A 25,506-nucleotide genomic window follows, 5' to 3' on the forward strand; every position below is an offset into this window, starting at 1 on the left:
TGCTTCATTGTAATTTACTCTCTGAGCAAATATGATGGAAATAGTCAACACAATCACATGTTTGTTAGAATTCTTTATCCATTTGGGCAGCCTTATAACACCTGTCCCCATTTTGGCTTTTTGGAAATCGGTTTTCTTTGGGTTGCACTTTTTCAGTCTTATCTTCTACTGCCAAGCTTTAGAACTCTTTTCTTGCTTCTGTTTTTCTTCTCTTATAATCTTTCTTCCTTTTAGGCATCACTTCCTTCTTTCATTTTCCATTTTTAAGAATTTTTTCTGGCTGGGGATGTAATAGGGGATTAGGTTGTCTGTCTCATTGGCATGAGCAAAAAAAAGAAAAAAATGACTTTAGTAAAAGGTTATCTGTTTTTTGTTGGGAACTGGAAGCGAAGCGATAATGTGTGACACGTACCCAATTAATTTCTTACCATCATCTTGTTGTTAGAGTAAATAGACTTCCTTTTATTATGTTGTTTGGAGAAAGACTAAGCATGAAAAGATGCACAGTATATACTGTAATTCCTTCAAAGGTATCTACCCTTTTTGTTTGCTGATATTTATCTACCCTTTTTGTTTGCTGATATTTAATTAAAGAATGGTGCCTCTTTAATGAATGAAAGCAAATGGCCAATTAGTATTTCCATAGTATTTTTTCTCAAGTTTTTCTGTACAGTCTTAGAGGGCATAATGTATATCTTGGCCTTCACAATTTATTTATTCAAAATGTGTTTTAATTTTCTGATTTTTTTTACATTTATAACTATTATGAATTTAATGTATTGCAGTTTAATTTGTCCAGAGTCAGATTTGTAGACCCTCAAAGCCTCAGACGACTTGAAAATTAGAGCAAGGTAAATTTAAAAGAAGGCCAGGCACTTGGAAAGAGACCAAAGGGGGGAAGGGTGAGAAGTGCAAGGCTGAAAGTGATGTAGCTGTAAACCAAAATGATGCTGGAAAGAACCTTGACTAATGTCTGGAGTGCACTGCTCAAGCCACACCTCAAATGGTGGTAGTTCAGTTTTTTTTTTTATTCTTTACATTGTTGGGTATGTCTTTTGGTACTAGGTATGATTTCTTGGGCATCATTGTGCATACTTATCTTCCCCTTAAATTAAGTGTTGTAATAAGTAAATGTGCTTCTAGTTGTTATACTTAGGAGATACTTCTAGTTGTTATACATAGGAGACATTTGTTTCACTGATAAGGTATATCAGAAGTTACAGCTCAGGCTACCATGAGATCTGTTTTGATGGTTACCTGTGCAGTATTTGATCATGTACAGTACTCTAATAGCCAGTGAATCCATTTTATCTGGAGAGTACTGTACTGAACTTTAAGGAATTGCTGGGTATACATATGATCCCTCAGTTCCTTGGCTGGTTCCATATGAGGCTACCACTTAGTGTGCCATGCATGGCACATTTTAGATGGTACTGAAGGTTCTCTGCAATGACTCTTCAGCCAGGTGCATTGCTCTCTGCCAATTGTTTTTCAGACATTCCTTTTGGTGTTTTCTCACAGGTTAACTTAATAAGAACTTGCTCCAATTTTTGGTTTGTATTTAAGAATTATAAAAAGGAAAAAGCTCATGGCTAATGATAGAAATGATTACACGCAGGTGTTGCAAGCACTTGTGGAGGGAGTCACGCTTGCACTAAAGTTCTCTGTGTAGTGTATACAGTATTGCTCTTTGTTTAGATGGTGTGTATGCATTTTAAAAAAATTGGATCATTGTGAACTATTCTTATGGTGCTTTTTCTCTAAAAATTTCAATTGAGTCACTAAATTGAAGATATTCAAAATTGAAAATTTAGACATATGTTAATATTTTTTCATAAATTTCTTTGCATTGAATTTTGGGATTTCCGAACGTTGTTTTTGAAAAAGATCATTTCTAATAGCACAGAGAACTTGACTGCTTGTCATAAGGAAGTAGAATTCTCATTTTGTTGCCTGGCAAGTACTGGCAAGTTTTAGGTACTTGTGGGCTATATTTAATTTTTCTGCTTGGGTCAACATACATATGTAAGCTTTTTCTATCACATTACTCTTGTTAAATGTATAGACAATTGATTTTCAGTGATTAAAGGTATTGCAAAAGAAATTTTGGAAACCTGGAATATCTACAGTATACTGCATATTACATATTGGATCTCTCCAAATTTATTCACAACTTTTATTGGCTTGATTAAGAAACGTATGGTGCCTTTTGTATAAATGTGTGAAATACAACAATGTTAATGTAAAAAATTAGAATACAGTACAGTATTTACAGTACTGTATATCCTACAGTGTTTGTGCAAGAGCATCATTCATGGTAATCATACGAACCAATACAGCATATGTAAACCAGTTAAAGCATGAAATATGGGTATGAGAAATATGAAGTGCCAGTCTTAAAAACATTTTGGGTCTAAATCTAGATTATTATAGGATACTATGTGTTGACTTATTTGGCTGTCATTTTGACTTCTACCAAGGTCATGTTTTTCGGTATGGATTGTGTATTTATTTGTTTGTTCTAGTTTAAACAGATTTCTACCAAAGGTAGGCTTTGTAACTGATAACAGTTAATTAGATTTTTGGAGAGATGGGAATGTTATTGTTAATGTTTAGTCAAGTTTCCCTTTTTACAATGTGACTATTTTTATTGATTTATATAGTAAATTGTACCATACATGAAAAATTTTAAAAGGCAGTACTGTTTATACAGTACAGAAGTGCATGTTTTGGGCTATAATGTTCCATAGAGAATAAATAATTGAAAAGTATATTACTGTACTTACCATAGATACTGTAAGAAAAACTGTACTGATCTAGTTTGTTTGTTGTTGATGAATCTTGCTTTGTAACAGCAGTAAATTAGGCATTTAGAAAAGGAACGAGGGAAGGAACTTCTTTTTGTACAAATTTACTTAATTCCTCCAACCAGTGTGAGAGGGCGTTAGCTGTCAAATTTTAAAAATGAACACGTGGGAAGAAGGGTAATATATGTCTTACAGATGGTCATTCATGCAGCGTGGCTTGCAAGATCATTGAGAAGGGCTTTTGAGAAAAGTTTCCTTGGGTTGTTACTTCATAATGATGCAAGCATTTGTATCCACAGAACTGCTCCAGACCAGATACAGCCTGGAATAGGTGAAATAAAGTGATTATAGGGAGGTTGCCAATGGTGGTGAAGATCATTTCCAACATTGCACCCTTTAAACAAAGTTTTGGCTTTCTGTTTAAATGTATGGGCAACAACCGTGTAAGGGAAACTTTTCTGTCCAATTTATTGTAGCTTAATTATTGTATAAGACATTTTCTAGTTTGGTAAATTCTTAACTGCTTCATTAAATGTAGTACTTGTCAGGTGGCAGAACTTAAGTACTGTATCTTCCTCAAATTCCGTATCATGATAGGGATTCATGAATTTCAAATCTTTGGGATTTGCAGAGAATCATTGATATTTTTATACTTAATGCTCATTCATTTGGACCTGCTTGGGACTGTTTTGTATGTAGTTTTTTTCCCCAAAAGTTTTCTTTACTTTAGAACAGTGCTTTGGAAGGGTTATGCAACTTTTATTTTAGATGTAGCTGTGAACAATGCATTATTTTGAAGAATGTCGAGCTACAGCAAGCTAAGGCTTTACAAGAATGTAGTGTGTTATGCCTTTAAGGTAATCCAGCCTCCGTATCAAGGTAGACAGGGGCCACACACTCTCTGTCTGTTCATTTTGTTTTTTTGTTTTTGTTTTTGGTGGTGTTTAGGTCGATAGAAATATCTGTTCTCCATGGTGGTAGAGATGACTGTGTCCAAGATCAGCAGAAATTCTGGCACTTATAGTATGTTGGTTGACTGGATGACATTGTTGGGTGAGTGTCCTAACATTGGACTCTTCAGATTCTGTTTCCTCATAAATTATTCCTTGTGCATCTGATCCTCAGCAATCTGTCCTCTCAAAAGGGTTGGAGTTTCCTTGACAAAGGTAATGATTGTTCTGTAGACTTTCACTTGAGAATGGTAACTTCAGTGTAACCAGCTTATTTTTGTACATACATTTAGATCCTGCCTCCTTATGGATATTGGAACTGGTGACCAATCTGAGAGATTCTTGTTTGATTGTTTCAGGTAATGAGAGTGCCTTTGTGAAGTTCTTTGCAACCAGTAACCATTAAAAAAGCTGATGTAATGTGTGTGTGTGTGTGTGGACTTGGTATACAGAGTAAGCCTCAGCTCTTACCAAAACCAAAATCCATGATACAGTATATTTTTGTTTTTGCGCTTACTATATGTTTTTGTTAAATCTGTTTAGGGTATTTTGGGCAAAGAAGGAAGTCTTGATTCCTGCTGCATTCACCCTTTCAAGTATGGTAAATGTGGTTTGGGCTAGTGTTCAGGAATTTGTTTGTTTTGTCTGGTGAAAGATATGAGGCTTTCAGAAGGGAATGGCTAAGAATGACTGTCAACAAGTAGTGGCAAAGCTTAGTATTGCTTGAGGAGTGGTTATCTTGAACAAATATCAGTCTAACCTGAAACGCTTGGATGGTTTTCGTCCCTGGGAACCTGTCTGGTGCTGACCTTTGTTTGACAAAGTATATATTTAGTATCCTTGTTGGGACTGAATCAGAGAAATACTTGCATTTGATGGCTTGACTGATTAGACAGGCCATATAATTGTCTTTGTTCGCTTGCTGCTTCAGGTGAAAATGCCCTAGTGTATATTTTTATTCTAGATCTCCTCCCAAGTAATTGGCTTTGGATAGTAATTTACTCTACACCTCTTTGGCCTTTTTGTTGTTGTTGACAGTATAACTTGATTAATTAGGATGATTAAGAAACCTCACTACCGTGGTGCAGCGTATTTTTTTCTGGATGATGATGATGATGATGATGATGATGATGAGTATTGTTAGGAGAGGCAAGAAGAAAATAGAAACAGAAATTTTACTTCATATGTCATCAGGAATTTTCCTGTGAATGTTTGTGTACTTTATTACTACTACTACTATTATTATTATTATTATTATTATTATTATTATTATTATTATTATTATTATTATTATTATTATTATTACTGTATTCACTTTTCCATGAGATCATCATGAAATTTGGGAAGATGTTGCCCCATGATTATGACATGACAAATTTTGAAGGATAGTAGGTCACAAAAATGGGAAAGATCAGCAGAAACTCCATACAGATACTTCACTTTGTATAATATTTTTATTTTCAATAAATTTGGTAAAGTTCAGTTTATTACTTGCCCATCAGTTTTCGGTCACTTGCGTTCACAAAGCCCAAAGATATTCCCTTCTGAATGGCAGATTGCCTGCACATATCATGCAGATGTAACGCCTGATTTCCCACATTCCCAGAGGAAGCCTGCAATAGAAAATGACGCTACATGTGTCATTCAACGACATTCACATCTGTGCTGAGCTGGAAAGATCGTAAGAGATTGATAGGAAATGGTTCTTTTACCAAAAAAAAAAAAAATGTACAATTGTAAAGATATAGTAGTGAAAAGTTCCTCAAATGAACAGGGCCTAAGTTTACATGGTTGTCAGATTTTGGTTTTTCGAGAAACAACCTTTGTGATATGGTAACTGGATTACTCTCTGGCAAGATGAAGTTTTATTGTCATAGATAATTAGACATATCTAATTATTATTGTGATTCAGTCATATTATTATTATCATCATCATCATTATCATAGGTTTGCAGACCCCAGTTCTTAACTCGGCAAGTCTTCTGTTTGATTGGGTGATTTAAGTGGAAGGAAGAAAGGAAAATGCAATGAAAGGTTCACAATCCCCGACGTACGTGATGCCTCTTGCGAAAGCATGACAGAAATGAGAAGTCTGTCTCCAAAAGTTTTTGCCGAAATCTCTCTCTGGAAAATTTATTTTATGATTTAGTGAGTTTGATGCACAGAAGAAAGCTTCGTTACTTTGTTATTTTTATCGTTTTGTTAAATAGGAGCAGTGTTTTGTGATTTTATCTTTAGTAGTCGCCGTAGAAGAATTTCTTCCGGTAATTTTAATATAATACCGTTATCGGGACCTTTTGTCCATTTCCTTACAGTTCTCGTTATTGGAAGCCGAAGTTAAACTTGTCGTCACCAAAGTGTGGTGTGTGTTGTCAAAGATACAAAAAGCGGAGCTTTTGTTTCCCAGCAGACGGTGGCTTATGATTCATACTGGCCAGAGAAAACTGATAAGTGACTTCGGGAATTCCTGTAAGCGATAACGGCTATCTTTTTGAACTGTTAATTGGTTTACTGGTCGCTGTAACGCGATAGCTGACGTGGTGCTTGAATTTCAAGCCGTGGCATAATTTTCCTTGACATTTTTTCAAGTGGTTATAAGCAGCTGACAGCTAACGTAGACTTAATGGATGAAAGCTCGCTCGTTAATTTCATGGGGTTTTCATGCTATTATGCATTTTTAAAAATGAAATTGATGGTTATATAAATCGTGATGTAATATATATATATATATATATATATATATATATATATATATATATATATATATATATATATATATATATATATATATATACATATATATACATACATATATATATATATATATATATATATATATATATATATATATATATATATATAATTTTGTCAAAATATATTAAAATCTACTTACAGAACTTTCGAGAGCCTGGCCAGGTCTCTTCAAGGTCACTTTAGCGGCGAATAAAAGAAATTTTTCGTGTCATTACAACATATTTAAAAAGTTATGCTAGTATGTGACCTTAACCTTTAACCTTGGACGATCAATCTTCGTAAATTTAATCATTATGGAATTATAATTAACTAATTTGAAAAGGGCACTACAAATACGCCATCGGTTTTTGGGGATTTAAACTGCCCTGGCATCCCCCATAGCATTCTGACTAAGTCCCCTCTGGAATATATTTGCTAAAGTTTCATCCAATTTTGTGCAACCATTCTTGAAATACCTTGTTATTTATTATACGGACAGAACGACAGGCGCAGTTGAAAGGTGTAACTGCCATCGGGAAGTGCAGAACTTCTGTTGTTGTGAAAGACCTGAAATAGAATCTATGGCTTAAACTTGCGAACAAAATTTTGGAGTAGTATTTTTATCCACCAGTAAACAACGGTATACTGTACATGTTAGAGCACCAACAAAATTGAAAGAAGCTGTTGTCGGCTTAAGCATTGAAATACGGCAATTTGCTCTCGACAGTGATGGGCAATAGTTAGGTCAAAGAAGGGGGTGTGGCTAACAGCTCCATCCCAAAAAGTGGTTCTGAGAATCGTAAGGTTGAAACCCTGTGAGCCACTTCTAAGGGAAAGGCTTGTGGTAAAAAATCTATCTGTCTATCTATATATATATATATATATCTATATACATATATATTATATAGATAGATAGATAGATAGATAGGTTTTTATCATAAGCCTTTTCTCTTAGAAGTGGTTCACAGGGTTTCAACCTTACGATTCTCAGAACCACTTTTTGGGATGGAGCTGTTAGCCACACCCCCTTCTTTGACCTAACTGTTGCCCATCACTGTCGACTATGACCAAATTTTCTTATTTCAATGCTTAAGTCCACAACAACTTTTTTCAATTTCGTTGGTGCTATTACATGTACAGTATATTGTTGTTTACTGGTGGATATAAAAATACTACAAAATTTTGTTCGCAAGCTTAAGCCATAGATTCAATTTCAGATCTTCCACAGCAATAGGAGTCCATTGCTTTTTTAGAACTGGCTGCTTCCACCAAGTAAGACATTTACCTAGCAAGACAACTGATCCGTCTTGTAATGACAGTCTTGTGGTGATTATGTACATAAGGGTTTCAGTGATGTATTTATAAAGATGTTATAGATGAAGATTGCTGTGATCGTCATATGTTTACATATTTATTTGGATCAGTCTGTTTAGAACATTGCAATCCTTGGTGACCTTCTACTAGGACTCACTGGTGGATCCTGCCTTCCATAGGATGAAATGATTCGAATGTTGAATCAAAGAAAAAATGTACGATAGGTAGGATTACATACAAATTAGACTTACAGACAATAAATAACTATTTTCGAACTATAAGCTCGGTTAAGATCCGATCATTCCTGAGGAAAGAGGATTTCGAATTGTGATGACCACGGTCGAATGGTCAAGTTGTTTGCCCATTCGTTCGTTTCTCTTGTGGAAGCTGCCGTTTGCTGATTACCGGAGAAAAGGATAAGAACTTGAAATAGGAGGTAAATGACAAGAGTATTGGGGCGACGAAAGTATCTCCCCAGTGACGTGAACTTTTGCCCACTTCGTTGGCCTACAACAGTGAGGCTGAGGTCATGAGGGATGATTGTCATGGTACGGCAGAGATAGGTATTATTTTTGATAAAAAGAAATATTAGTTAGGTAATGTTTTGCACTTTTAACTATTATTGGGCGTATTTGTCATTGTTTATCTTCGTGACAATGTTTCTTATTGTATACTTTGTGGTACCGTTTAACTATAGTCTCCGAACAGTTCCAGTGTCAGATCATCAGAACAAACTTTCGTAAATCAGTCCTTTTATAAAGTCTGCGAAAATAAAGTGGAAACGAAAAGGAAAAGTGACAGTAAATAACAAGGGAATTGGTAGAACACAGCAGTAGCATGTTGGTCTGTCCTGAACTTGTCTGTTGCACTGGATTTTCCATTTTTTCCGTCGGTTTGACGTTCGGGTCTGTTTTATCCCATTTATGAAGAACAAATGCAAAATCAGCCGACCAAGGTCCCCCAAGTCACATTTGTTCCCATAGGTTCTGATGACCTACTTTGGACCTTGACTTTGAACGTCGGAACTACGAGTCTCGACTGGGAGCCAGGAAATGTATCTGGTTTCCGAAATGGCAGCGTAAGACTATACGTTCCAGAAAGAAATAGGGTGGGTGTCGTATTGAACAATGATTGATCGTGACCTTAGTATCAGAAACGTCTTTTGTGTTTGTTGTTGTCTTTCAAAGGAATTTGTTAGAGCATTACCTCGCACTCAGCCTGTTTTTTTTTATTTATTTTCTTTTTATTTTTTACTGACGAATACTAGAGTTCTCCCGTTATGAAAACGCAAATATTTGGAACAGTAATTCCTGACAAGGTATGAGTGATGATGACCGTAAGCTTTGGAGCTGAAGTGTCGCATTCCTTCAGATTTATTTTACAACTGGTTCTTATGCACTTAAATCTTTAATTAGTGTATTCAAAGAAGATTTATACGGAAAGGGTAAAACTTAAGTGAGTATTATTTCAACCCATAAGCCAATGCCAAAAGACAAAGAGACAGACGGAAATCTCCCATAGGAGGAAGGCTACACGTATTCGAACGTTTTATTGCAGATTTTCCTTATTAAGAATAAACGCTTCAGTATTGATGCTCAGACAAAGGAACATTATTGAGTCGATTGAAGTTGGTTCAAGGGCGTGACGTGTTTTTCTATCTCCTTCCTCTTTATTGTGTTATGTTTTATTTTTATTGATTTCAAGTTTATTTCATGTAGTTGGTTATGTGTACTTCCTGTATTTTATAAGTTATTTTTATGATTAGATAAGCTTCTATTAAATGACAGGAATTTATACCCTGACCTTTTACTATACTGAGTGAAATGTGCACATTTTCTCATGAATTTTTCTATTTGCTTAGAAGACTGATCGAAATGATCCAATGCTAGGCAAGTCAGCATGCATACATACATATATACTATACATACAGACATAAAAGTGTGTATGTTCGCGCATACGTAAAGAGAAAATGCTTATGACAGAATTGGCATTGGCAGTGCGGAGTGTGTTGGAGTATAGAAGTGTGAAACAGTTGAAAGTGTTTGTGGTAGAAGTGAAGTATATTGATGTATGTCATGGAAGTTTTCTGTAAAACAGCTTCATGAGTCAGCAGTTCAGCTGGAAGTTTCCTTTAACAGGGTTGGCTTTGGAGAAAAAACCAATATAGTTGTGACTGCCATTTGCATACTTTTAAAGTGCTGAATTCTGAATGAACGCAGGAGTAAAACTTCACACCATTAACTGCTTAGTTGCTTCTTGCACTACACAGAAGGCTTTTCAGCGGTGCAATGAAATCCGTACACATTTCACCATTCACTCATAGCTTGCACTCCATATGGGGTGAGTGCCATCTTGAGGTGCACTGTGGGCAATACTTAATGTTCTTTTCAGCGTTCCTTCAGTCCCTAGCTGTAACTCCTCTCATACCTTTTACTATACCACCGTTCATATTCTCTTCCCTCTTACTTTCCACCCTCTCGGAACAATTTTTCCAACATTATTTTCAGCACTGAATGACTTCATAGGTCCCAGCGCTTGGACTTTGCCTATATTTTGTTTTCCAATTCCAATTCCTACTTATATCTTGCATACCTTCTTTACGCATTCTTTCCGCATGACCAGATCTGTCCCAGAATGCTGTGATCCATACTCCCACCTACGTTAACCCTTACATGCTTTTATTTAACTTGACTTCTGCGTCTCTCTGTCTGTCTGTTTTGGCGCAAGAAATAAAAAAAATATACTTCTTTCCTTGTAGCATTTCATTCCATGTTTGTTGCCCACGCTTTTATTTTTGTAGACATGATTAACTGTAAGAAAATCCTGGTGTCCTCAAAAAATTTATTTTTTAATTTTTAGTGCATTTTAATAAAAGCGTGTTAAAATTTTTTTGTTATATATTGTTTTATACCACTTCTGCGAACCCCTGCATTTCTCAGTCTTTCCGTTATTCTAACACCACACACAAAATTTTCGCAAATAGTTCATCCCAGTAGCTTCAACTTTTTTTTCTCCATCCATTCGCATTCAGCATCCAACTTCACTTTCGTAAAGGAAGGTCTGCTCAACAATTCCTTCATAAACTTACCCTGCCTTCCACAGAATCTGGAAGTCTCTCTCCAGTCATGTCCACCCCGCTGCCTTTCTCCTATGCGCTCCGTCTTCGGGTTTTCATCCTCCTAGCATTGATATTGCTCCCATTTACTCTTGAGCTCTCTCAAACTGTTTTTCGAGTTTTTACATTTTATTTCACTATTCCCGATCAGTATTTTATCATCTGCGAACACGCGCGCTCGCGTGCTCAATAGCAAAAGCCCGTGCTGACTTGAGTTATTTTAGTCCAACGTTCTACGTATGTTGTATGTTGTTTATATTTTAGTTAACTGATGCATATTAACGGGGAATTTATCAATTGTGAATGAATATTATACTTATAAGGTAAAGCTATGCAGTACAAATTTCACTATTTCCGTATAACCGTTTTCGGTAAGTTGCATACTTCACTTATCATTCATTCGTTTTTATTATAGAGAGGATATCGATAAGCATAACATTATTCTTCATGAGATGCAGATGATTAGAGGGCGCCTGTGCTGTCCTGCATCGCGATTGTCTATGGTTTGGGTGGTTTGCTTGGTGACGAAACGCAAACCTCGGTGCAAGGCTTATGATGACTTGTCATTGTTTAATGCCTGGTATTTGCTGTATTAACAGGTTCTTATTGTGGAAGAGAATATTGCCTTCCCCCGCTCTTGGCCGTGGTTGGCCTTCGTTGTTCCAGGCTTGTAATTGGCTCTGAATACCATACATTCAGCCATCTGTCCAACTATCCTTGGGTCCTTGCACAAAGAGGAGAGGAATTAATGGCCTCATTTGGTTGGTTGCATATGAATGTGTTCATTATAATGATGATAGAAAGCGACAGCATAGCCTCTAATTAATTAAGCTGTAATATCTTGTTGCCTTTGCATCTGGGGAGATGACGAGTATGTTAGAGGTTCCTCAGTTTTGGGCTGCCATAGGGTTTCAACATTTACTGGCAGTAATCAGGACACTGCAGGGAAAATTTTATTATAAAGAGATGTGCTTCGGTCTGTAGTCCCATCATGTGTTGAAAATTCTTCTTAGTATCTGTTAGGTTTCAAATAATTTTCCAGCCATTTTTTATGCGAAGGCTGACGGAACTTCAAACTAAAGACTTTATCAGCCCGGGATTGAAAGAAACTGAAAAGGAGTGGGAAGTAGTTAACCACGGGAGGAAGCAAAAGACCAGCATGAAGTTATTGATATAACTGTGTGAAGTGTGAACGATGCAGAGACCCCTTTTGATTTTTTTGTAGCCATCTTCTTGAAGGGAAAAAGGATTTTTGGGTGAAAACACACACACATATATATACTGTATATGTTTATATATACATATATATATATATATATATATATATATATATATATATATATATATATATATATATATATATATATATATATATATATTATATATATATATATATACATATGTTCCAAAACATCCTGTGTGTATATATATACATACATACATACATACATATATACAGGAATTTTTGTCACACACCCTGTAACACTTCTTATATATTAAATACTAAGCCAGTGATGGCTCAGTGGTCAGTCAATATGTTTTCGTCGGTTTCGAAAGCAGGCAGCGGTTCGAATCCCACTGGTGGTAAGGCACTCGTCACCTATATTGTCCTTTGGGTGTAATTTCCGAGGTGGTGTGAACTGGATATTAATCAAAATATGTTTTTAGTATTTGTGTATGTGTTATGTGTATGTATACATGCTTAGTTCTTTATTGTTGCTGCGACTTTTCAGGACGAAAAGTCCCATTTTCAAGCTGTAAAAATAAAAGTTAAAATTTTAACAACTCGGACTAAAAGGTAAGTAAAAAAAATATATATATACAAATAATATAAAAGTCAAGTACAAAGGATAGGGAGGAAAGCACAGGTACCGAGTGACAATTCGGGCCGGGTTCAGCTTCGACTTGCATACATATACATATACATATACATATATATATATATATATATATATATATATATATATATATATATATATATATATATATATATATATATATATATATATATATATATATATATATATATATATTATAATCACTTTTGCACGTGATTCATTTATCACACAGAAGGTTGCAGCCATAATATGAATATCAGTCAGGGGATGTATAAACTTGATCCTTTAACATCAAAAGAAATTTGTAATTTGTTTAAATTTTAATTAAGGGAGGCATTAGAGATGTATGGAAATAAGATTATCATATTTGTAAGCACAGTACCAGGGCAGCAGTGGTACTGTATATATATATATATATATATATATATATATATATATATATATATATATATATATATATATATATATATATATATATATATATATATATAGAGAGAGAGAGAGAGAGAGAGAGAGAGAGAGAGAGAGAGAGAGAGAGAGAGAATTATTGCTAAAAATCTAAAGACTGGTGGTCACATCAAATGAATGTATGATCAGTATACACCTGCTATGCAAAATGGAGTACACAGCGGGCCACAGACTCTTGATGATTGGTTAATGAGTTAGAGTCCAGATTATGAATAAAAGTTCTGTTACAACTGCATTTGAAGGACGTATTCGTAAATAAAGCTTGCGGAAGTGTTTCAGAGTAGTAGAAGTGGCACTTTAGACCACTAGCAGAAAAAGTCATCAAGCATTATGTAGATTTCGGAGTATATGCCTCATCTAGGAACTTTGGTGTCATTTTATGTTATAAAAATTAATTTCTTGCCTAATTACTGTATCAGGTTGACTTTTTCTTTTATGAATGCTGTCATTTTCTATTATAAAAATTAATTCCTTGCCTAATTAATGTATCTGGTTGACATTTTCTTTTATGACTCCTGATTTTTGTCAAGCTAGTCGGTTACCGCATATGACCAGGAATGCCCATAGTGCAAAAGCTTCACAGGGCTGTTGGTGTGTGATGGGCCTCACGTGTGATGCTAACAAGCCTTGGAAGATGATGGTTGATGCAGTGGAAAATAGGGTTTGTTCATCACAGGGACTAAAAGAAACATTCAGTAATGAAGGAAAAGTTGCTGTTATGCAAGTTTTTCAGTAATGAAGGAAAAGTTGCTGTTATGCAAGTTTTTCACACCATGTAACTGATACAGGTAGAATTCGCTATTTGCTGCAGAGATTCCTGTGCTGCAGATAAGCCAGGTTTAGTAGTATTTGCCGTCAAAGCCATTTGAACAGTAACCGAATGCAAGGATTTATGCATTGAATAACAAGATATTAGTTTTATATGATTTTGTAGGTTATATGAGAGCAACTGTTGTTTTCGTGGGTACCTTCTCTTTTGCGTACGATATAAAATTTATGTTGTATATTTTAGTATTTTCGACGTCTGAAATATTTCCAATGGTAGTTTTGAAATCTGCATCAGATTTGACTGTGGTATGGAGGGAATCAGAAAAGGCTGTATGACAGTATGATCTTATTGTTAATAAAATATTTTGATAATCTGCAGTAAATGAGAGTGTAGGTAAAGTCAATTACAGTGCTTATTATATTATATCCTAATAATGACATTAAGCGTACAGTTGTCATTCGAGAACTGGACTTATATTAAAGATGTGCCAGGGACTGACTCACCACGGTCTGCTTCGGAGTGTGTGTGTGTGTGTGTGTGTGTGTGTGTGTGTGTGTGTGTGTGTGTGTGTAATTAACAACCATTGTCGGAATAATTTCCACTTTTATCCTACTGGATTTCATCGTGATGTTCCTTTTTAATCAGGTGACTGTGTGGCATTTCCATCGTAACACAAGTTTGCTGACGTAGGTTGTGGAATCTTTTGGTGGGAGGTAGAATAATCGGAATGATGTGTAGGTTGACTTTTGAAGAGAAAATAGCCTTCTATATGTTTTAATCTTCTTGGGGATCTGGTTGAAGATTTTCAAATTTTAGATAGGACTTGAGCATTCTCTGTAAAACACGTACAAGTGATTGATTGATGTTTAATCCATGCTGTTTAGGTTTGTGTTTTGTAAATTATTATTATTATATTATTAGAAAGAATTTTCGGTTTACATGTTATACTATCAGTGCTTATATTAACTTGGTTTAATTGAGTTGCATCTCTCTCTCTCTCTCTCTCTCTCTCTCTCTCTCTCTCTCTCTCTCTCTCTCTCTCTCTCTCTCTCTCTCTCTCTCTCTCTCTCTCATCGAATTTAGAAATGACCTCCTCAGCGTGTTAATAAATTATTTTTTTTTCCAGGTATGTTGTGTAGGCGACTTGAGGATGAAACTAAGAGAAGGTAAATTTGAGAATAACACTATATTCCTCTTGGCTGCAATTCTGATTACCTCCCCCAATATTCCTTATACTAATCAATATCATCAAATCCTTTTTTCTCACTGAATTGTGGCCTCATGCAGCTTTATCCTGCAATTAAAACTCCGAGAGCTAGCGGTGGCCATATTTAATTATAGTGGTATAAAGAAAAGCAGGTGTATTTTACAGAACAGCAGCCAATTGTACACGAGTCTGTATTGTATTACCTGTTCGTGAATTTTTAGACATTTTTCTGGCTCTATTTTGGAAGTGATTGCAGAAACAAGTCCACGATAAGAGTAAGAGTGTTTTTTTCATGATGTGGACTGTGATAAAGGTAGCTTTATAATTTTTTATACCATTTAACCAAACCAGAATGCTAACCTCACCAAACAAGTCCATCCCAAAATAAGGTTACTTCACCTAATCTAACCTAACCTAGGGTGTAGGTCTACTACCGTTTTCATACCTTTCGTAGATAAGCTGCACTATTTGGTTGATATAATTTGAAGTGCTTATAAATGTCTAATATTAGGTCATCGATGAGAACAGTAGCAGGTGTGAATTGGGTGAGATGCTTGCTTTAGTGGGAAAAGACGGTGATAGCGGCGGCGGTTGCCGTGTGCCTGGACTCTCATCGCAATGCTGAAATACCCATTTTATCAAGTTTATTTTCCCAGGTGATAAGCTTCTTCGTACTCATTGCCAGGTCTTGTTAATTACACTTGAAATTACCGTATGTTTGTTGTTCGTTTCATGCAATTAGTCAGGTTTTAAGATAGCACGTAGCGCTATAGCAGCTGTTAGAAGATAATATAGGACCACACAGAGCCAGTGCATTGGACATTGTGTATAAGGTTTTTTTTTTTATTTTATCAGGGCGAGATCTTTTGGAAATTTGTTGTTATACAGTATTGTGAATGGATAGTGGTGACTAAATTGTAATCCAGATATTTTACAATGGCACACCATGAATTTGGTAATAAAACTTTCGCAGGCTGCCAGTATTTAATAACAAGGTTTCGATTCTGTGATGACCCCCTCCAGCTCCCCCTAAAGAACAAGGCTTCTGATAGACCCTCGATGTTATCATTTTCTCCAGCCTCTACACCTTCAACCTAGTTCTCCCCGCTCCCCACCTCCCCTTCCCCTTCCCCTTCCCCTTCCCCTTCCCCTTCCCCTTCCCCTTCCCCTGCTTTCCAGCGTAGTAAGACATGACATGACTTTGTTCTTTTTGTATATAGGATTCCTGTTCCGAATCTCCACAGATCACATGTCATCTCTGGTGGAATAAGGTTTCTCTCGTGTGACGGTAGGAGTTCGTTATTCTAGGGCGGATTAGAAGACGCCCCCTTCGTTAGTTGACATCGTTAATCCTTCGGCTTGTGACCCAGTAGGAGGAGAAGGTTGCAACCTGTTTGGTAACGTGATGCTCTGGGAAGGCTGCTGTATATGATGAATGACTTCGTCCTTCGCTTCGTTCTCCTTCACCGTATCCTACCGTGCTCCTTATCCCCACTGGTCACGCTGATCTTCTTCCTCCTCTCCCCCTTCTCCCGTAAAGGAAGGTATGTCTCTGCTGTGTCTCTATCTCTCGACTTTGCGGCTGATTCCCCTCTCCCTCTCCTGCCCTGTCTTATTTTCACCCCTCTCTGTTACTACCCACCCCCTGACCACAGGCGAGACCTGTCCGACGGGGTTCTCCTTTTCTTGTTCCTTGGCTATCAGTGTGTTTTCTGTCTCTGTGTCGATCGCCAGCTACCGTTTCGTCTTTGGCTGGAGTGGGCTCAAATTTGACATGGCCTTGTCGTAGGGACCCCATAAACGCAGTTGTTGGGTGGCTGATTAGGTCAAGAAAGAACACTCAAGTTGAGCAAGTGTATGCTTTTGCTCTTTGTAGAGTTTTTGCGAGTCAGCCCTATAGATGCTTAAGAAATAACAGAATTTGTCCATTTTTCGCGGAGACTATTATTTGTTTTGAAGTTTCGTACAGTTGCATAGTAAAAAAGTTTACGAATTCTGTGTGATATATCTTTTATTTTGGTTGGAAGCCAAATATTGTTTGGTGACTTCTTCAAACACAGGAATGCCCTTTCCCTGGTGGTAAATGCTATATATCGTTCAGTCCTTTCGCAATGGATATGGAAGGGCTTGAAACGACATTTTGTTTGAATAAGGCATCTTTACTATCGTGAAGGTTGAAAGTAGCGTCGTAACAAAGTAGGGAACTGATTTTTTTTTTTAGTAGGAAAAACAAGATTAGATGATTTTACTGAGGAGGACTTTTAAATGTTTAGCATTTTGCCTTTTATTGATAAGAAAGCTGCAGTAGCGAGCTTTATCCCGGCGTATTGAGGCGGTGCTGATGGGATTTCTCCTCGGTCATAACCAGAAGCGCCCCCTGCAGAAGTAGCATCCGTGTTTCTTAGTGAGAAGAGTTTTGTCGTAGACCAAATTTTAGGCCCGACCCTTCAGCTTATGATTAATATTGGAAGAGAAGAGAGATAGCGTAGTTTCCTTAAAAGAAATAAACGCCGATGGAGGAGACGAAGTCGGTCGGCGTTTGTGGTGGCACAAGTGCTGAAACACCGACACCCGACACCTTCCATTGCGAACTCTCCCTCTTAAAATAAACCGATGCGGAATCCCGATAAAGGTCAGGATACAACGTCGGTCGAGCCTCACGGGGATCTACTCGCACCTTGTCCCGAAAGGGAAAGAAGGGGAGAAAGAGGACAGAGGAGGAATTGACAGAATTAACATTGAAATCGATTCCAAAATGCCGATGGTCATTCCGGAGGTTTCCGACTACACGGGTCCCCACAATGCCCGCAAGCTCTCCCTGGATCCTCTGGCCGAGAGATACAAGCTCATAGGCACACACTTCTGGCCCAGATTCCATCTGCATCATTATGTCACTGTGAGTACTCTGTCCTGACTTCATTGCCTTCTCTGGGCAATCCTTTCCAAGTCTTTTAGATTCCGAACTGCTTGGGAATATTTGTCTTACTAAAGGAGTCATTTTTTCTTGATGTTGGGGATTGCTTTATGTATATTGTTATGTGGTTGTAATTTTTAGGGCAGTGGGTTTAGTTTCAGTTTATCTGTAGGATAAAAAAGTAGGGTATTTTGATGCTTTTTTTAGTGAAAATTTTACCGCGATATGTCCACTTTCATCATTGTCAGGGTAGTGTCATTGGAGTTCCATCTATGAGCATGACTTATTTTGTTTAGAATTATTAACTTGTAGGAGCAATATTTCAGTGTAACCGGCAGATACACATAAACATAAAAAAAAATATGTGGAAGCCACAAGTTTAGAGGGCAACGGGTTCATTCCTTCTATCGTTTCCATTCACTTTCAGCTTGTGTAAAGCTGTCATCCCCTGGCACAGAATTCTGTATATGCGTATTATAACTTTCCTGCTTTTAAGAGTTGGGTTCTCATTATTATTAGGGGAGTCCATGAACGGCATTTCCTTCGCTCGTCTTATTTGCTTGTCTATAAAGTAAATACAATACACACGCACAGCTGTCTGTTGATGTATAAATGTTGCTTCTATCTAGCCTAGACCTGGAGAACAAGGCCAATGGGGAGGGGGTTGGGGTTGGTAAAGAAAAACGTAGATCGTAAAGTGTAATGAAGTGATGGACCGCCTCTTTCGAAGGAGCGGTTTTTCAATTTTTAATTTGGGAACATGGTGGCTCGGAGAATTCCAGAACCACGCAGGTTAACTAAAGGTTCGTCTGTTCTTTTCTGTGTACTTACCCTTGATATCGTGTTTTCACTGGTGCCCTTTCAAAGAGGCTTAGTAGGTACCACGTCGTGAAATTGTCATGCGTTTAGCCCGACATTTTTTCTCATGTACAGTAGGTGTGTAATTTTTTTTTATATCTAAGTAGTTTCCAAGAGTTCTGTCAGCTAAATATGTTGAAAGAAATAGAAGCACTTTATAGGGTATAATATTGTTAATGTTATTAACAATTTGCACCCTTTCTAGTGGACTAAATTGAAGAGCCATTAACTTCACTGCCAAGCTTTTTTTTTTAATCGAAGGCCGGTATGTTGTGAAAAAACGCCAGAGGATAATAGGGAAAACGTGCTCAGGGTCTGAACTCCTGTCTCATTGGAAATGTGATAGACTGAAGTACTTGGAAATTGATTGTAACTTTAAATTTGATCCGTAGTTGCTTAGCCAACCTGGTTATTGTTAAATTAAATTGACTTAGTTTTTTTGATGAGTTCCTGTCCATATGACCCGATTTTCTTGGGGGATGTTACTTTTTTATGTCATTGAAAATGTGTAATTTTTGTTGTCAGATCTTGGTTCAGTTTGCTAGGGTGGGATATGTGGGATAATTAGGGAAAGTTGTATGGAGGACAGTCAAAAGATTTATCATATTACATATGATACATGTGTAAATATATATAGATATTTATATACTGTATATATATATATATATATATATATATATATATATATATATATATATATATATATATATATATATATATATATATATATATATATATATATACATACATATATATACATATACACACATATATATATACACACAAACACACATACATATATATATATACTGTATATATATGTATGTATGTATATGTATATGTATATATTTTTACAACTATTTCAGTTGTTAAGGCGTAAAGGAACCAACCACTTCCAGTTGTAATCTGTGGGTATGTGAAGTCCTTGCGTGGGTTGACTGATTCGGTTTTGAATATGTTTTGACGTCTTAACACCAAAGGTTGTAAGTACGTCATTATGCGATGGCATCTACAAATGTTGAGAGTAAGAGGCTTTTCTGCAGCGCTTGTTTGTTATCTATGTTTGCTGCGTAGCATGTCGACTTGAGCTATGAAAATGATGATTTTATTTGATACTGTTATTATGAGCTATATTGTTTTATTATTATGTACATTTAGTGTTCCTGTACATACTGTATGTAATCAGACAGTAAATGATGTATTTTACTTCCTGAAGTTCTAAAGTTCTAAAAAGTTATCCGCCAATAAGTACAGTCATGGCAGCAGAATGCAGAGATACATTTGCAAGGTTTTAAGAGGTTCTCTTCTGCCAGCAAGGTCCATATATACGTTGGATACATAGAATAATATGACCCTTGTTCGTCTCAGAAGGGGCGTCCGAGAAGTCTTTCTCCTCCTCGTGTTGGATCTCTTAATCCTATTTGCAGAGCTAGAGTGGGGTCCTTGCTTCTTGCGGTACTCAAGTTTCTCAATGCCCGTCCCGTTCTGTTTCGGATAAACGGACAGTTTCCGTCATTTGCCGTCCTTTGACTGTCCCTCATCGTTATCTGCCTCTAGTGGATGCTCTTGCAGGAATAAGGTGGCTACTTCGCAACACTTTAGTTGCTGAGGGATCTAGTTGCCTCGAGCATGGTTTCAAGTGCCCGTTTCCGTGCGGTAAATCAATTGTGCCTCTTAAAATCCTCTCTTTTCTCGTCAGAATCGATGGAAATTTTATTCGGATATTTGGCACTAGATATGTTCGAATCTAGTCGTCTTCGTTGGCTTCCGTTTTAATTAATTTGAAACCGGCCGAAGTTGACACTCTAGGGAGAGGTTTCTGTGGTTTGTCGTTGGCTTGTGGGGTGGGGAAACAGAAACAAACCGGTGACACGTCTTGTCAGCCTTTATCGGTAAATCAGTCACTCTTCTGTGTTAGGACCTGTGACTGAATTGAGAGGGCACTGGGCAGTGTTTTTATTGAGTAGACCAGTGTTCATTTTACTTGTGGTGTATGCGTTATCTGCTTCCTCCACTTTTTAAATAATGCGAAGCCTTTGTATCCTGATTACTTCATCATCAACGAATAATATTTTGGTGGTATTATCGTATTTTCTTCATGTTTTAGTGACCGATTTCGTTATCTGAAAAATATATCAGCCTCATATTTGATAATACGTAGGTGGAACTTACCCTAAATTCAGCCCAGATGGAAAAGGTCTCACCTGTGTCATAAATTGCCTAAAGTTTCACGGCTTGCTTGGAATGTTATCAATTTTAACTGTTAACTATTGTTTGTGGCTTCTCATCATTATGTCTAGGTTTGTCAGACATCTTTTGTTGTTGTAGTTAGCTAACGGATTTGTTGCTATCGACTTTTTTTTTATTAGAATGCATAATGCTGTGAAACGGTGACATTAATTTTGACGTGCGTTTCATGATTCCCTTGCAGGTTATGGCATTATTAACCACTGCCTGTTTTCCCCGGGTCCCACAGCGGCCGGATTATGGGGGAGGGGCTGTCCATCTATTTTGGGCTTAGACTAATTTTTTTTAATTTAATTTAATTTTTTTTACCTCATCCATATTGCTGTGCTTCCTTCACATTTGGCTACATGACGCGTAGTTTCTCGTCCCCAGGGATGTGTGAAAACTTATAATTATACACTAACCTTTCAGTCCCAATTTCACTAACCGTTCATCCCCATTCTTTCCATCTGATCAACCCTGTAAGGGGGGTTAGTGCCGTTAGAGCATCTCACTCGGTGCACTGTACAGTAGGTATTACTTATGGTTCTTTGCAGCGTCCCTTCTGCCTGTAGCTGCAATCCCTTTCGTTCCTTTTACAGTAACTCCGTTCGTATTCCCTGTCATCCATCTTACTTTCCCACACTCCTAACAATTTTTTCATAGTGCGACTGCGAGGCTTTCCTCCTGTTACACTTCTAAAACATTTTACTCAATTTCCTTCTCAGTGTTGAATGACATCTTAGATTCCAGCGCTTGGGCTTTGGCCGAAATTTTATATTACATTCCACTCCACCTATCAAACCATCTCAAAGTTCACCAATCCATTTTTCACCAACTGTAAACTTATAACGTTTTTACGTGTTTTCTAATTTCTCATTTGTTTCAGATTGCTTCTGCAACATATATTACGCATACAGCTCATTTTAATAGCTTCAGCACTTATTCTTTCACCTTCAGCATTCATGCTTCCCTTCTAGAAGGGAGAGTTAACTCAACAGCCCCTTCATACATTGTCACCACCCTGCTTCCATTGTAATTCCAAATCTTTTCCAGACTTTTTGCAAGCGCCCTGCTACTTTCTTTGCTTCACCGACTGTTAGATTCACCTTCATCCATTATACTTATTCTCAGATATCTGCACGAATCAGTCAGCTGTTTCCATTGTTCCACCGTCCATATTCGTATAAATTTCTTAATTTCCCTATTTTTCATTTGCCCTATCAACTTGCTTACGTTTACTTTCAAATCTTGCATACCTTTACTTTCAACTCTGTCATTCAACTTTGTCATCTTGCTGACGTTCTCAAACTATTGTAAAATCTGCGTTAGTTTCTTTTCAGTATCCATAATCAGTACGGTATTTAAATGGTAACTTCCACACTCCTTTCGCGACTGATTTTCTTGTCCCTCAGCTTTGCATCTACGTGTAATTTCCTAATGTGACTTAATTCTCCGAGCACTCTGTCCTTAAAGAAATGAAGATATTCGTCATCCATGGGGCATAACACACCCTTGTCCCAAGCCTGCTCATACACCAAGCCTGTCATTCTCCTGGCTACTAGATCTAACACACGCTTCGCGTTCATTTTAAAAATGTCTTAATAACTCAGCAACCTCTGTTTACTTTTCATCTCCACACTTATTCTCCGTCGATTCTATCAAGCGTTTGCTAGGCAATGAATAACACCATGCATCTTCTACAGTTCATTTGTTCATGAATTGTCCTCACTGTATCCGCTTCTCTTCAGTACAAGGTGTTTCCCACCGAGGGTACTTGCTCAGTCCCACCGCATACTCATAACTTCCTTCACATTGTGTGCACTATTTTTACTGTATCTCTATATATATATATATATATATATATATATATATATATATATATATATATATATATATATATATATATATATATATATATATATATATATGTGTGTGTGTGTGTGTGTGTGTATATATATATGTCTGTATGTATAATGTGTGTTTTGTTTGTTTCCATAATTTTTTTATGGTTGTGCCATAGGGCGTAATAGGGGATTGTAATTTGGGCTCCACAATCTTTTATGGCGGAGGTTAATTGAGGTATATTTGACACCGGGTTTGGTGTCGGGGGTCGAGTTAGATGTCAGAGCAGCATCGATCGATAATTAACGTATTAAATGAAAATATCAATCTCTCTCTCTCTCTCTCTCTCTCTCTCTCTCTCTCTCTCTCTCTCTCTCTCTCTCTCTCATTGTTGTTATTTATTATTATTAATAATCCGAGGATTATTTTTTTTAAATAAGTGCGGTCCACTGGGTTATGTTTTATAGTATTTTATGATCATGTAATGTAAGTCGATTATTTAATTTACATATTTTACACTGCATAATATAATCGCATATTTTGGAAGTTTTAATGTGTGTATATAATAAATCAGTAATAAGTTTCAGCTTTTTTTTTTTTTTTTTTTTTTTTGAGAGAGAGAGGGGGGGACGTTTTGGAGTTGAACGACTTAGTGAGATGTGGGGCTGTCCTTTCCTCATTAGATCTTGCATTCTGGAATACTATGAAAATATTTTTATATTCCTTGCACATATAGCCTAAACAAATGTTGTACCATTCGTTAGTTATCTCAGTCAAGGAGATTTTGTGTCTGGCTTAGTCTTCCCATCTGGTATTGGTAGCAGGATTATTTGGAAAGTAATGAACATTTTTCAAGATTGTCTTTGTAAGCTGTACATTCTTTCAGGGAACAGTTGATTGGATATCGATGAGGTTCTAAAATTTGATCTAGAATTATATGTATTTATTGCTCCACCTGTAATAATTGTAAAGAAGTGTGATTTAAGAAAACTATAGCTTTCTGCGGTTTGTGAAGGAAAACGTAAATAAAAATATATCTAGACAGTGCCTATGCCAAATTGTATGGACGAACGTTTACAATCTATGGTTGCTAATTCTTTTTTTTTTTTATTATTATTGTTGAAGACCTTAAATTCGAAGCCTTGTCAACGGCAAATAGCGTTCATTAGTGGAAAGAGAGCAGAGAAAAGCCTTGTTTGGAAATAGAAAAATGTTCAGGTGTTAAATCCTGCTGGGATAGATCACAGAAGCAAGTGTAAAGTAACCTTCCCAACCTAGCTGTCATCCTAGTTCGGGATATGATATTAGGTGGTGGAATCAGTCACGCCCTCCAAAGAAACACACACTAGGAAATACTCAGTTACAAACTTGAGTACACACCTTGACAGCGTACTCGAGCAAGGTAAAGTACCTTTGTGGCTAAGTATTTAGGATCTTGCCTATAGCTTGGGGAATCAAGATACTGTGCTTCTGTAACGGAGAAACCTAAGCTTTAAAGCAAGCTACTTGTCTCTCTGTCTCCTTTGCAAATAAAAGGCAGGAGACAGTATTAGTGATATCCATGATAGGTCTTTGTTCTACACAAGTTTAAGAACCTCTTCGTCTTTATTTCTCATGTTCCTTCACTAATGCCGTCTGTGGATTTTATATTTAATAATTTCCTTTGTCTCCAAAGGCAGTAACGGAATACCTACTCAAGCTAGTTAAGTTTTCACTGTGTGTGGTGGCTTGAGATTAGTTGTGGTCTTTATTACGGTCATCTGCATTTCTCTGCAGCGTGACAATGTACAACTGTTGTCAGTGTCTTCCTGGTAGTTCTACCTATTTGGTCTTGTCATTTCTATGGCTGGAAATGCACTTATGAAATGATAAGCCCTTGTATTTAGCTATTTTCGTTGACTTCATGTTGATATTTATTATCGATTTTGATTTTACTCAAGTCTGTAATCCTGTAATTTTGTCCTTCCATTTTATACTGTGAAAGTTTGGGTATCAGTTGTCGGCATTTTGTATATGGTCCAAGAGAATTTGTGCTGTCTGAGTAATATTAGAAACGTCATGGGCAGTATCTGTGTTCAATAGTGATACGGTTTTAATTGTAGTCAAATGGTTACAAAGACACTCACAATCGATGCAGCTGAAGGCGATCCATACACAACTCATTTGTTACAGGACAAACTGAAAAGTGCATACAAAAATATTTCCTAAAATCTATTGTATTACATTCTAATTCGATTTTCTTGCACTTTTTGAAGCTACAGTAGGAAAAACATAAATAGGGGAAAATTTGGGCAGAAAGTAATTAAATATCCATGTATCGTGATAGATAGATGAATAACTTAGTGTATTTATTGATGTATTATGACATCAGACAATGTTAATCCAAGGTAATCAGCAAGGTGAAGCTTCTCTTTATCCGTTATTTAATTACCTTCTGCCTAAGTCCTTCTCATATTTTTTTT

General features: G+C 36.7%; 1 protein-coding gene across 12 annotated transcripts in view; it reads left to right on the forward strand.

Annotated features, from left to right (window-relative positions):
* didum (dilute class unconventional myosin) overlaps positions 1–25,506 on the forward strand; it is a 323,000-nt gene that overhangs the window by 7,495 nt on the left and 289,999 nt on the right. For 2 of the 12 annotated variants that reach the window (XM_067098115.1, XM_067098122.1), the window contains exon 1: positions 17,878–18,097. The exons of 6 other annotated variants lie outside the window; for them this stretch is intronic. In XM_067098115.1, the coding sequence (XP_066954216.1) occupies positions 17,957–18,097 (141 nt within the window). In that variant the 5' untranslated portion in view covers positions 17,878–17,956. Of the gene's footprint in view, positions 1–16,903; positions 18,098–25,506 lie in introns of those variants that run through there. 4 more of the 12 variants (XM_067098111.1, XM_067098113.1, XM_067098112.1 and 1 more) reach the window with 4 other exon arrangements.

Source organism: Macrobrachium rosenbergii, chromosome 54 (genome assembly GCF_040412425.1).
Source record: "Macrobrachium rosenbergii isolate ZJJX-2024 chromosome 54, ASM4041242v1, whole genome shotgun sequence".
Lineage (NCBI taxonomy): Eukaryota > Metazoa > Arthropoda > Malacostraca > Decapoda > Palaemonidae > Macrobrachium > Macrobrachium rosenbergii.